This window comes from Triticum aestivum, chromosome 6B (genome assembly GCF_018294505.1).
Source record: "Triticum aestivum cultivar Chinese Spring chromosome 6B, IWGSC CS RefSeq v2.1, whole genome shotgun sequence".
Classification (NCBI taxonomy): domain Eukaryota; kingdom Viridiplantae; phylum Streptophyta; class Magnoliopsida; order Poales; family Poaceae; genus Triticum; species Triticum aestivum.
In genome coordinates this window covers 39,351,291-39,363,987 of record NC_057810.1, presented here as the reverse complement: position 1 = coordinate 39,363,987, position 12,697 = coordinate 39,351,291, and the positions used below count along the sequence as shown (strand labels likewise).

At 46.3% G+C, this 12,697-nt stretch overlaps 1 protein-coding gene across 1 annotated transcript; it reads left to right on the top strand.

Moving 5' to 3' along the window:
* The first annotated feature begins 2,400 nt into the window (after positions 1-2,400).
* Positions 2,401-4,607, top strand: LOC123133350 (F-box/LRR-repeat protein At3g26922). Its single transcript, XM_044552843.1, has 3 exons — positions 2,401-3,433; positions 3,594-3,743; positions 3,856-4,607. Exons 1-3 carry the CDS (start codon positions 2,504-2,506, stop codon positions 4,273-4,275), a joined length of 1,500 nt encoding a protein of 499 aa, XP_044408778.1. The 5' UTR covers positions 2,401-2,503; the 3' UTR covers positions 4,276-4,607.
* Positions 4,608-12,697: the final 8,090 nt, after the last annotated feature.

Here is a 12,697-nt window from a genome sequence, read left to right as displayed (position 1 = left end):
TGGTTGGCTAGAGTGGAGCCAAAGTCCACGGCACATATCCGAGTGGGAGCATATGCATTGGGATTTATGGAATTGTCGAAATGACGTTGCCTTTAACAGACAAACCATTATCAACTTTTTGCAGGTCATCTTCAGAGCATCTACTTGGATCCGTACGTGGTCATTACTCAGCCATGTGGATCACAGGGAGCATATGGATATTGGGTGCAGCCGATGGGAGATGGTTGCACGGGATACGTACAGCTGGTTTGGATGTCGATCCAATAATAGGATAAGCGTTTAGTCTCCTAATCCTACTGTCGCTGGTTGTGGCTTTTATTTTTTGCCGGTTGTGGCTTTTATTTATTTCCTAAGACTTTTTGTTTCGTTTTGAGACTACTTGTTGGAACCTTCGGGAACCTTTATTTTAATAAATGGTTGTGTGCATCAAGAGATGCAGAGGCCGGGGGTACGCCTCCTTTTCGAAAAAAATAAGAGCTTGAAGTCGACGAGACACGTGGATGGACTGATCATCTACCATGGAGTTATGTTGAAGGTGGAGCTGGATTGAGGGGCTGCGGCGTAAGTGCACAGAGAGTCAAAGCCTATTCAGCTGGAAAAAGTGAGTGAAATGTAGTTCAGACTGGAGCCCAGTGGTCTGATGGAAGTGTGAAACTCGTCATCGGTTAGTGATGATCGTGGGGTTGAGTGGTGTGGGTTTAAGACCCTTGAGACTCGACTGAGACAGCGGAGGCTGGATGCGCTAATAGCGGTGAGGCGTGCGATACGCACGGAACATGGAGACGGACCAGGGCTCTGGTGGTCATACATGTGGTGAGACAACTGTGAATTTGACTTGGTTGACTACAAGAAACGGTGAAATTCCTTCAAGTTTCAGACATGCGGTCAAGAAAGGAGCGGTGATGTTGAGTTCAGGTAACTCTTACATGTGACACCCAATATGTGAGTTATTCACTTTCACGCAGGTAAGTCATGGAAGTTGGGAGCACAAACTAGAGAAACAAGGAACTTAATTTTGCTCGAGTGGTGACTGTGGTCAAGAAAAGAAGGGACTACAAGTTGCATGTGGAATCATATGGAGTCTTTGGAGTGGCAGCGGAACTCACGGGATAAACTCAAGTCCAATGTACATGAAAGTTTGATGAATTGACGAATTCAAGGTGGTGGAGAATATTCGCCAAGGTGGAGCTTGTTAGAGTTGTGTCGAATATTGTGTACAAGATAGGTTATAGTTGCACTCTGAGTAGTATTGTGTTTAGATAGGATATGGAGTTATGTCCTATTAGGACACTTGTATCCTAGGCCTCTCATATATAGTGAGGGTAGACACAAGATGTAACATATGCCAACATAATAGCACAGGAACGCAGGGGAAGCCGGCCGCATGTGCCGGCGTCCAGGGCGGCCGGGTGCGGTATTGTAGCGGTGTCATGGGGAGGAGCGGCCACAATCAGGCCCCGGGGATGTAGCCATATCGGTGAACCTCGTTAACAAATCTCGATGTCGTGCTCGTGTGATCGCTTGATCCTCGGATGATCAACGGTATGCCTCGGATTAATTCTAACACCGTGCATAAGCCACTCAATCCTCCCCTATCTTGCGCCATGAATTTTGGGAAATGATTCTAATCAGCCAGCAGATGTAGCACGGGGTGTCTGTCGCCTCCGTTGCTTGATATGTGTCCTGCTTGACCATGCACATCTCTCTCCCTCATCTTTTCTTGCAACAACATCGTTGTTGTAGAACAGTGGCAGCGAACGATGATTGCACCAGTGCGCGATGCAGCTGGAGATGTGTTGCAATTTTTGCAACATGCGCCTTGTTGCAAAATTAGGTGTGGCGGAGACGTTGTTGCAACTTTTACAACAAGGGTCTTCTTGCAGAAAAATAGGGAAGAAAAGGTTATGCAGCATGGGTCTTGCTGCAGGAGATTAGAGAAGAAATGGTTTTGCAACAAAGGTTTTGTTGCAGAAATGAATAGAATGTTTTGCAACAAAGGCTTTGTTATAAGAGGAACAACGATTAGAATCGCCCGACTGATCACGACTATAGTTGCGCCAGACGCGTAGTCATCGGATACAAATTTAATCGGACGACATGCAACCTCTATCAGCCGCCCAAAACCTACGTCACTGGACGCGTGCCTCTGCCAATTTTCTGCAACATCATCTGTGTTGTAGAAGTCATCCCGCGACAACGTCCTCGTTACAAAAACATTAAGATGAGAAAAAAAATTCTGCAATATCATATGCGTTGCAGAAGTCCATCCGCAACGACAAATATGTTTCAAAAAAGTTAATGCGAAAAAAAATCTACAACAAATATGTCCAAGTTGCAGAAATGAACAGCGAGAAGGCCCAGACGCTTCTTGCATCGGCCCATCCACGCGAAACCCTAGCAAGTGAGTGAGCATCTCACTTCGCATTGGTCGGAAGCAAGGGCACACCAGCCAGCTGCTCCCCGCCGCCGCCACTCTCCTCCCCCATCGCCGTCGCCGGACGCCATGGATCCGCCCCTCTGGGTCGAGCAACTCATGCACTCCTACCTTCCAGCCTCCCCGGTTTCCGCCACCGCCTCCCTCTCCGCCTCCACCTCCACCTCTGACCAGGACGGCGGCGGCGAGGACCGCATCAGCGCTCTCCCAAACGACCTCCTTTGCAATGTCGTCTCCCGCCTCCCCGTCAAGGACGCTGCCCGCACCGGCGCGCTCTCCCAGCGCTGGCGCGGCCTCTGGCGCGCCGCCCCGCTCGTCCTCGACGACGCCCACCTCCTCCCGGACGCCGCCGCGGCGTTCCGCGTCCTCGCCTCCCACCCGGGCCCCTTCCGCTCCGTCCGGCTCGTCCACAACCTCATCAACGAGTCCAACAAGGACGCGCTCCTCGCCGAGTGGCTCCGCCTCCTCGCCGACAAGGGCGTGGAGGATCTCATCCTCGCCAACGACCCTTGCTCCCGTGGAGCGATGCCCGTGCAGCTACCGCCGTCCCTCCTCAGCTGCGGCGCCTCGCTCCGCCGCCTCTACCTCGGCCTCTGGCTCTTCCCTTTCACCGTCGACCTCCCGCGCGGCCCCGGCGTCTTCCCCGACCTCCAGGAGCTCGGCATCTGTCACGGCATCACCCTGGAGCGCGATCTCGACTACATGCTCGCTTGCAGCCCCAAGCTGGAGATCTTGGCGCTCATCGGCACCTTCTGCCTCCCCAACCGCGTCCGCGTCCTCCACCAAAGCCTCCGTTGCATGGTGCTCTGGCATTCCCTTGTGGACGAGGTCAGCGCCATGGCCGCCCCGCACCTGCAGCGGCTCATCATCTACTGCACGAACCCCACTGGGCCTGGAACCACCATCAAGGTCAAAATTGGCTGTGCTCCTCAGCTCGCCGTGCTCGGCTACTTGGACACGGCCAAGCACGTGCTTGAGATCGGTGACACCATCATCAAGGTCGTCAAATTTCTCCCAGTGATCTTTGATTGGTGCCTTGTTTGACTTGCATTGAATTAGACAATCAATTTGAGTGATCTTTCCTTTTCAAAAATCAAAATTGAGCGATCTTCTAGTGGTAGCTGGCTTGAATTAAACTATCAGTTTGATCGCTTTGCAGGCTGGGGTGACAAAGGTTTGCCCAAGTACAGTGGTTCCAAGCGTCAAGGTGTTAGCTCTCAAGGTGCGTTTCAGAGTCGCTGCTGAAGTGAAAACTTTGCTGGGCTTCTTGAGATGCTTCCCTGAAGTAGAGACCTTACACATTATGGCTGTGAGTTTACTTTTTACCCTCTCTCTGCCTTCACAATTTGCATCATCACCATTTTGACTGCTTGGTTTGTTCCATCTTTCAATGAATTGAATGGCACACTTTGATTTTGCAGTCCGACAATGACACTGACTACTATGATGACCATGGTGAAGTCAAGGTAAGGGATAGGCTCAATTCCACCTTCTGGCAGCGGGTCGGTCCGATCGGATGCGTGCAGTCGCGTGTCAAGAGGGTGGTGTTCGATCAGTTCACCGGGGGGACAAACGAGGTTGGGTTCCTGAAGCTGGTCCTTGGGAGAGCTGTGCTGCTGCAGAAGGTGACAGTCGTGCTGGCCCGTCCGGATTCTGTGGCGATGAGTGAGGCCATGTGCAAACTCCAGCCGTTGGCTTCGAAGAGAATGTGGGCCACTCAGGTTGTGGACAATCCTTCCTTTGAAGTCTCTGGGCGTGTGGCAGGCCATTTATGTTGGTACAAAGAAGCATCTGATCTTTCTATCACCGACCCGTTCATTTCTATGTTAAGGCTGTACTGATGGAGCATTCGTTAGAAGCTAGAGCATCGTCATTTGGCTGTTTATGTTAAGGCAGTACCAATGGAGCGTTCACCGCCATTGGCTGTTTGAGTGACTTATTTCTATGTTAAGGCAGTACCGATGGAGTGTTCATTAGCGTTGTCGTTTGAATGACTCGTATCTCTTTGTGAATGGTAGTGATGCATCGTTCAGTTAGCAGCCTTTTTTGGGTGTTGGAGATTTGGGCTGCAAAAGACTTGTCATGGCTTGGATATGCAGTTACTGTGGCTGTTGCTCATGTTGCTATCTGAATGATAAATATTGTTTCTGCACTCGAGGTGATTTTTACATTTTGGTATATGCATTCAAAGTGATTTTCATGGTCTGACTCTGTTAATGATGCAATTGGGCAAGATTTATGCTTAGTTTTAGTACTAAATGTTCTGGTTTGTTGTAAGTTCTGGAACAACTCCTGATAATTGCTGAAAGTTAGACTCTGTATAAGGGATAGAAACTTTGCCAATTCTTCTACACTCCTGCCAGCACTTACGTTACACTTTCTGTTAAAAAGGATCGAATTGACCATCTTTTCACTTCTTTGGACCCACCTGTCATGCACTTATTAATTACTCCCTCCGTTCCTAAATACTCCCTCCGTTCGGAATTACTTGTCGCGAAAATGGATGTATCTAGAACTAAAATACGTCTAGATACATCCATGTCTGCGACAAGTAATTCCAAACGGAGGGAGTGTATATAGACATATTTTAGAGTGTAGATTCACTCATTTTGCTCCGTATGTAGTCACTTGTTGAAATCACTAGAAAGACAAAAATTTAGGAATGGAGGGAGTATAATTCAGCGAACAAAAACTGAATAGAAAGCCCCCTGTTCTCCATGCCAAAATTTGAAGCTGAAAGTTCAGAAGCATGAATCACTCAAAACAATGATCCAAATGGTCTGAAACTTCCCCAGATTACTCATACATGTATTATTCAATTTCTGCATATGTTTCAAAATTTTCTGTCAAAATTCAGTCAAATTTTGTAACTGAATGTTCAGAAGCATGAAAACTCTAAAACAAATGATCTAACTTCGCTCAAACTTTCCCAGATTAAGCATATATGTTATTCTTATTTCTAGAACTGTTTCAATGAAAATCTGGAAATATGAAATTTCTGTCCAAATTTGCAGGTGAAAATTGAAGTCGATGTTTCTCCCAATCAGCTGAGATTCTCCTAGAATGGACAAATATATATTTTTGACATTATGGAACATTTCCATGTTTTCTCCGGGCACTTCAATTTTTCATTCTAAGTTGTAACGCACATATGGGCATCATTTTGACCATCCTAGGGCTGGAATGAAAAACACATACGCACCGCGTGAGTGTTCTAAAACAAGAAAGGTAAAATAGGAGTATCTCTTTTAAGACATGATGCACATTCTAAACACACCCTACAACTGTCAGCGAACCAGGCTCAGATTTATGAATAAACAACAGATTGACATTCAGATAAAGTAGCAATCCGATGCAGCACAATTAACAGAACAGAGCAAATTGATAGGTTTCAGATACCTGTTGTTTTAACGAAAGGTATTGGCTTTTGTCCTTAATTCCAAATACAACCAAAAGGACCGTACTGCATACCACATGTCTATTTTGAAGGTGCAGCGCAGCCTTAGTAGGCGCCATCCCCTTCAGCTTGCAGGGCCTCCATGCAGATATTCAGATGTCTAATTTCTCCTCAACAGCTGTCTAATTTCCCAAAATTATGCACAACCAAAATGCAGATATTCAGATGCTTAACCCTTGGCAAATCGCTTAGGACAAAACATACAAGGAAGCTAACAGCTTAAAACAAATGATGTGCATGATACATGGAAAATCAAGCTTCAGAATAACCTGAGAGATTTGAAAAAAAAAACACATGCTAACAAAAATGATCATTACTGATTCGGAAAACAACATTAGCCAAGTAGCAGTGCCAATAATTACTCTAGAAAACAACCTCCACATACCTTGATCTTCCCCCTCTGGCTCTAATAATGTGTCTTTGTATCTTTCTCGGTACACAAAACACAAAACACATCAATCAGAAAATTAATTGTGGTTATCAACATCCATGAAAAAAAACTTTTAACTGGCTGTCACGTGCCGGTCCTGTAGGAAAATCAAAGCCTCTGTGGTGGAGCAAGAGAGGTTATTAATGTAATCACTACTGATATGTTCCTCAGAACTAAAAGCATATTCGGATGGCACTATGGACGCCGGAATAGCCAATATGCTGTGGGCTATCCTAGAGAAAACCAGGTACTTGGTTGAGTTGGTTTCCCGCCATTGTAAATATATCCAACTTTTTTCCGCGGACACAAATCTTCTTTCAAATATTGATCCAACTCACTATTTGATTGGCATTTCTTTGACTAATATCATGCCCCATTCTGCAAGTGGATCATCCTCCTCTTCCATCTCTTGAGCATGAGGACTCCCAGGATCTTCTTTTTGGTGATGAGAGGAAATCTCTAAAGAGTAATCACCTAAGAACATTTGAATTGCTTTCTTCAATTTGTGCATCCATTTATCAGCATTGGTCTCACATCCAAAGTCCTTTAAGAGATATTTAAGAAGATCGAACCTGAATGTCTGATCGAATACCACGGGAACACAAATTGCCCAGTAGGATTCTTTCCATTACACATTTAACTTGATTTCCTTTGCTTTTTTTTTGAAAGGAGGATTACCCTCAGTCTCTGCATCGCCGATGCACACAACCATCTTTATTGCATTATTCAACAAGGCCTTACAAAATAAAAACATAGATTGACCCAGAGACACCTTCCTGACGAAAGTTGTCACCCTACCTACAAGATTGATGCACCCCAAGAAATCATGTGGCCTCACTAAGCCGCCCGCTGGCTAGCCGGGAGCACGAACCGGTCTAGTAGATCCTCAGCATGCACCGCATGCGCAGGCGATAGAATTTGTTGCCGCCTTATTCCGCAATGCTATCTTCAGGAGCAATCAATGCACTGATCTTGCCGGACCCTTCTGCCGTCGACACCACCACGACGTTGGGCAATTCCAAGCCTACTGCGTGCCCATCAAACGGTATCCAACACCGAGACCCTGCTGCACCTTGCCACCAAGACTCACCGGCATTGATACTGTAGATGGCATGCCACTCAACCTTGGTCACCCCACGAGAAGAATACAGAGACCTGCGCCCAGCCACGAAGCCAAACACTTGTCCCTCCAGCCGATGTACAGTCTCAAAGATGATGCCCCCACGGGGGTGACGACGCAGGAACCTCGCCATCATCTGATCCGGAAGTAGAGATGGCTAGTGTGATACTTTAGATACAAGTTTGGTTACTGTTGTAAAACACCTTTAGCAACATGCATACATCTTCAGCCATTTTCCATTCAGCGAGTGAAGGAGCATATTTGTATTTCTTGTCTTGTTGTTCTAAAACATTAAATGAACTTCTAAAAGGTATAGCTGATTGAAGTATGTGAAATTCCAATGAGTAGGTACATCAACTGAAGGCTGCTTATAAAAAAATATCCTGCTTCGCTGATTATCTCTTGAAAAATTTGGCCTCTGGTTTGTGAACTCTTCCCATATTTTGCAGATTCTCTAATATTGTCGACTCTAAATTCCCTAATAATGTGACATTGATTTCCTCTCACATTGGTACGTTCAACTCATACAACACTACCTCGATGAATCTATCGAATCGGCATTGTCTAGACAAAACCAACTTGAATACGTTGAGCTAGTGTACTTTTGCCTCCTAGCTCTAGAACGCAACTCTAGACCAGACGGTTCTTTTCCACTCTGAATCAAATTCCCAACGCATCTCATGCCCTAGGAGATTTTACCATGTGAGTGCCAACGGCTAATCGTCCTCATCATTTTTGCTCCCTTCCTGCACTTGGTCGTTCTCCCTGTAGCTACTACACATGATTGTGCTACACGTGAACCTGGTTATTTATAGAAGATCAGTGAGTGAATGATCGATGATGTATGCACGAGTCTCTGTGCACTAGAGAACTTCTGGTTGACAACACATGTATCCTTCCTTCACTCTGGAGGTAAGGAAAATTAGCATGTCTTGAAATTACAATCAGTTAAGCAAATCATTTATATCCAAGCCTGGGAAACCGGCCAAGTTTAAATTTTCAATATATGCTCTGAAGCCGGAAAAAACTTGGCACTTAAGCTTAGAAATTGGATTGATTTGGCCACCCATCCAGTCGAAGAAATTAGACCAACGACATGGCAGTAGTTTCTCACACGGAGCAACCCAGTTGATAAAGAAGAAAAATCATTCAAGAGAAAATCTACATAAATCCCTTTTTAAGAAGATGAAGAATAAATAAAAATCAATTTGGAATCTCCCTCAAAATGATCTTGTAGTAAATAGAAGTAGGAAAACTATTTGAGAGATAACATAGCAGTAAAAAAGAATATTATGGAAGAAATGTACGAAACTAGGAAATGTTCGAAATGTGGGAAATAGGAAATATGAAGTGAGGAAGAGATGATATATTGTATAGTATATTACTCCGTATTTATACTGGTGAAAAAAATGAGCATTAACAGCGTGCCCCGGAAGCGGCTCTGACCAAACAGAATGAAGTCAACCCCTCCACCCCCACCCCCACTGGTTAGTCGGTGTGTAGAAAGCTCCGGAGGCGTTTGCATTTCCAAAACCACATGTAGTTTGTGAACATTGGAGGTGGTTTTAAAATTCGAACCGCCAGCCGTCCTTTCACCACTCTAGAAAGCCTAAGCAACCCCCACACACACTCAATTCCCACTATTACTCTGCTGCTACTCACTTCCTCTGCTCCTACTAGAAGGAATAGATCTGCCACTTCCCTCCTTGCTGCCCTTGCCGCATTTGACGTATCAACACCCGAGAAAGTAAAGGGGGATAAGTCTGTTGGGACCACCACTGCCTCCGCCCGCATGTCTTATGGAAGACCACGCGGAGGAGTTCTTCCTGCCGTCGGCACTGCCTGCCCTGCCGCCATTGTTGCATCCACCACGTCAACTCCTGGATGGGTAAGGGCAGTAAGTATACTAGCGCCACCAATGCCTCCGCTACCAAACTTTGCCGACATTGCTGCCCAACTGTTGGGAATTTTGGCGATGTACAGCCTCGAGTACGTGAAGAAGGACCCACTCGCACTGAAACGGCGAGCTCCCTATCATTTAGGGTCCAGTGGTGGGCTTCTAGGATCCGGAAGTTGTTCCCACCTCCACTACCACCGGATGTTCCCCATTGGACAAAGTTAAGGGGGGCAGTGCGGCCTTCCTAGCAACCACCGTTGCCACCCCCGATCCTAATGGGTGACCTTGAAGAGGCCTCCGCCAAGGCGCCCAAAACCGCACTAAAGAAGTGACGAGTGAACCATCATACTGGAGGGATGACGCGGGAGGCAAAGAAGCCTTGAAAATACATGTAGTACTGTATTAAATGGAATATATTTTCAAGTATGTGGTTCTTTCATAATCAAAACTGAATGATCTAAAGTGGAATGCATTTTCCTACAGATTATATATAGTAGGAAGTGTTATTCTTGCATGTGTAATCCTTTGGCTCTTTCTTTTTGAGATTTGTGTAGTCCTTTGGTACAAAACACAAGTTTTTTGGGTGTAACAACCTCCGGCGTCGTTAAACCCAGAAGTACATAATCCCGACCGGTACAATAGATATGCCTTGCCGCCGCCAACTCTTTCCATCACCGCAGCCATCTCCGGTCGACAGCGACCTTGCCGAACATGACAAGGGAGCACTTTGAAGGGCATTTGTACATTTCTCAGAGGGCCTTTCTTCTTAGTTAACCTGCTGAGAAACTAAACGTTGTTAATGTTCTCGCTACCTAACCGACAAGCAAACATAACAATCATTGTCAAATCAAGGCACGAGATAAATTCCAGGTTGATTCTAGATGGCCACATTACAACCAAACAAAACCAAAAGAACCCTACTGTGGAACAACCTAGTGGTTAATTCCCGAGTTACATCACCAGCATCCCACGAAGTCCTCAACACTGCCTGATCTCCAACATTCGTATCTGCACTACTCTGGCCGTGGTCACTGTGCGCTTGATCTTGCAGCAACGCCTTGTTCCAGCGTCTCCTTATCAGCCCTGTTTCCAAAACCTGTCCAGTATCTCAACAACTTGTGAATAAGAGGAACAAAAGGTAGTATTTTTTGTATTCATCTGAACTAAGACTTATGAATAAGTTTGATTTTCAGCTCTGCAAATTTTGGAGTCTTTGTTACAGTACCAAACTAACAAATAACCAAAGTCGGCCAGGAGCACTAGTTACCACATTCTCATGAGTCATCACAGGGTGAAAAAAACACATCAAGAAGCGTGCAAAGGCGCACCACAGTCCCTAGTCAATCTGAGATAGAGGTAGGTGGACAGTTTAAAATGTTCATAAACAGTAAAAAAAATATGGGTGCACTGCCTCTAGGCTCTCGTGCTGCTGGTTTCAATCAAACAGTTGAGCTGCGGTTTAGGTCTAGTGATGACCAAATACGATTTTCCTGCCTCCTTATATCTATTAAAGCAAAAATGGGGACAACATATGTCCTGCTTGACTGTATTAAATATTTCTAAGGTAAAACAAACTAATGCGAACTTGAAACAATGTCCTCCCATTAGCTTGGCGATAAAAACAAAACAATTTTTGCAACCCATTGCCTTTTCAATTCCACGATGCCTCTAAAAGTGAACCAGTACTATTTCTGTCTCGCACTATGTGAGATATTTTCTTCTACTAATCTGACTCCATTGAAAGTTGAAAAGGCAACTAGAACAAATAAACAATTAAATCACTGGCATGTCCTGAGCTGAAAGGTAACAACGACCAAACTCTGCACTCACACGATAGTGAAGTATCAAACATATGAGTAGCTGTGTGATAACTACGAACAGAAGGGGAAACTGGGATGCAGCATAAAGTTTACCACTTGATATTGTCGGTGTCGACAACAACGATGGTGGCAAGTTGCTATATGTGTGCGCGTTGGGGTAGCAGACATCTGAAACAAACACCCCCTCAATCTGGAATGTGTTGACGTCAAGAGAGAAACAGTGTGCATCCGGTGGCTTTCGCGACCTATGTAGGAACAAGTGCCTTCCCATTGAGCCCATGAACAAGTACCTAGAATCCACTGGGATTGTCATCTCCAACTGCCATTGGTTGGAACTCCCAAAGTTGTTTTGCCTAATGGTATAGCTAAGGTAATTTGTGACTTCGGCACACACGAACATCCCAAGCATAACCTCCACAATGGCTATATCCACACCAGGAATACCTCTGGCTTCGGGTGGGGGTTCTGCAATGGAGAACTCCATCTTCGGGGTGTCAAGCACCAACAAATTGTCCCTCAAAATTGTCACCCAATAGAAGCACCCATAGGTGTATTGGCGCGTGAATAAGCAAGACATCCTTGTCGGCAGCGGCAAGCCAGCAAATAAATCGCTCCAGCTCTGGGATGAAATGGCTCGCCATTGTCCGATGTTGGAAGAGAAGACAAAGGCGAACGTCTTAGTTTAACATTGCACCATCCAGACCACGCTGAATGATGTCTCTTCCTCGTCGCCAGAAGAAGCGAGGAAGGCCTGTGGTTCTATCCAGAGTGCGTCGTCCACGGACTCGGCTAGGTCACCAGGGATTGGGGGGAGCTGGAGGTACCGTCGGTGCAAGGGGTCGCACACCGCCACCTCCCTGAAGATGACTTCGAACTTGGGGTATCTTTCGAGGAGGACCCGGCCATCCCGGACGTCCTGGACCGCCCAGTAGGAGGCGGGACCGGGTAGGAAGGAGAAGGAGGAGTCGGCGGCAAGAGTGACGGCGCTGGCTGCCGACGCGGAGGGGTGTGGCGTGACGACAGCGTGGAAGACTCCTTCGTCACCAAGGAAACAGAGGAAGGGTGGGGTGTTGAGCCTGCGGTAGCGCCGGATGAAGGAGCGGTCGCACTACCCCAAACTGACTTTTTCCTGACGGCCAAAATCCGTCAGGAACGAACCGATTTTGTCAGGAATGATACCCCACCGTCAGGAAACTCCCGTCAGCAACAGCTTGTCAGGAAAGATCGTCGTCCTGACGGTACCCGTCACGAACAGATTTTCCTGACGGCGTTTCCTGACAAGTGCCTGGAGCCACCCAAATTCATATTCCTGACGGCCTCACCGTCAGGAGATACCGTCAGAAAACTGGCCATTGGGAACATGTTCTGTTTCCTGACAGCTAGTGGCACTCAGGACCATACCTTCAGGAATGAGCTCTACATATCCATGACGGCTGGCTTCGTCGGGAAAGAATTAAAACGGTCCTCAGGAATGAACCAAGAGCAAATAAAAATATTATTGGAAAGCGGTATATATATTCACAGCCACATGCCAAATCA

What these genes read in the sequence shown, in the direction of transcription:
- LOC123133350 (XM_044552843.1), top strand. Translation starts at nt 2,504, where the DNA reads ATGGATCCGCCCCTCTGGGTCGAGCAACTCATGCACTCCTACCTTCCA. An exon ending in TCGGTGACACCATCATCAAG is followed by an intron (nt 3,434 to 3,593) that starts GTCGTCAAATTT and finishes ATCGCTTTGCAG; the next exon opens with GCTGGGGTGACAAAGGTTTG. An exon ending in AGACCTTACACATTATGGCT is followed by an intron (nt 3,744 to 3,855) that starts GTGAGTTTACTT and finishes TTGATTTTGCAG; the next exon opens with TCCGACAATGACACTGACTA.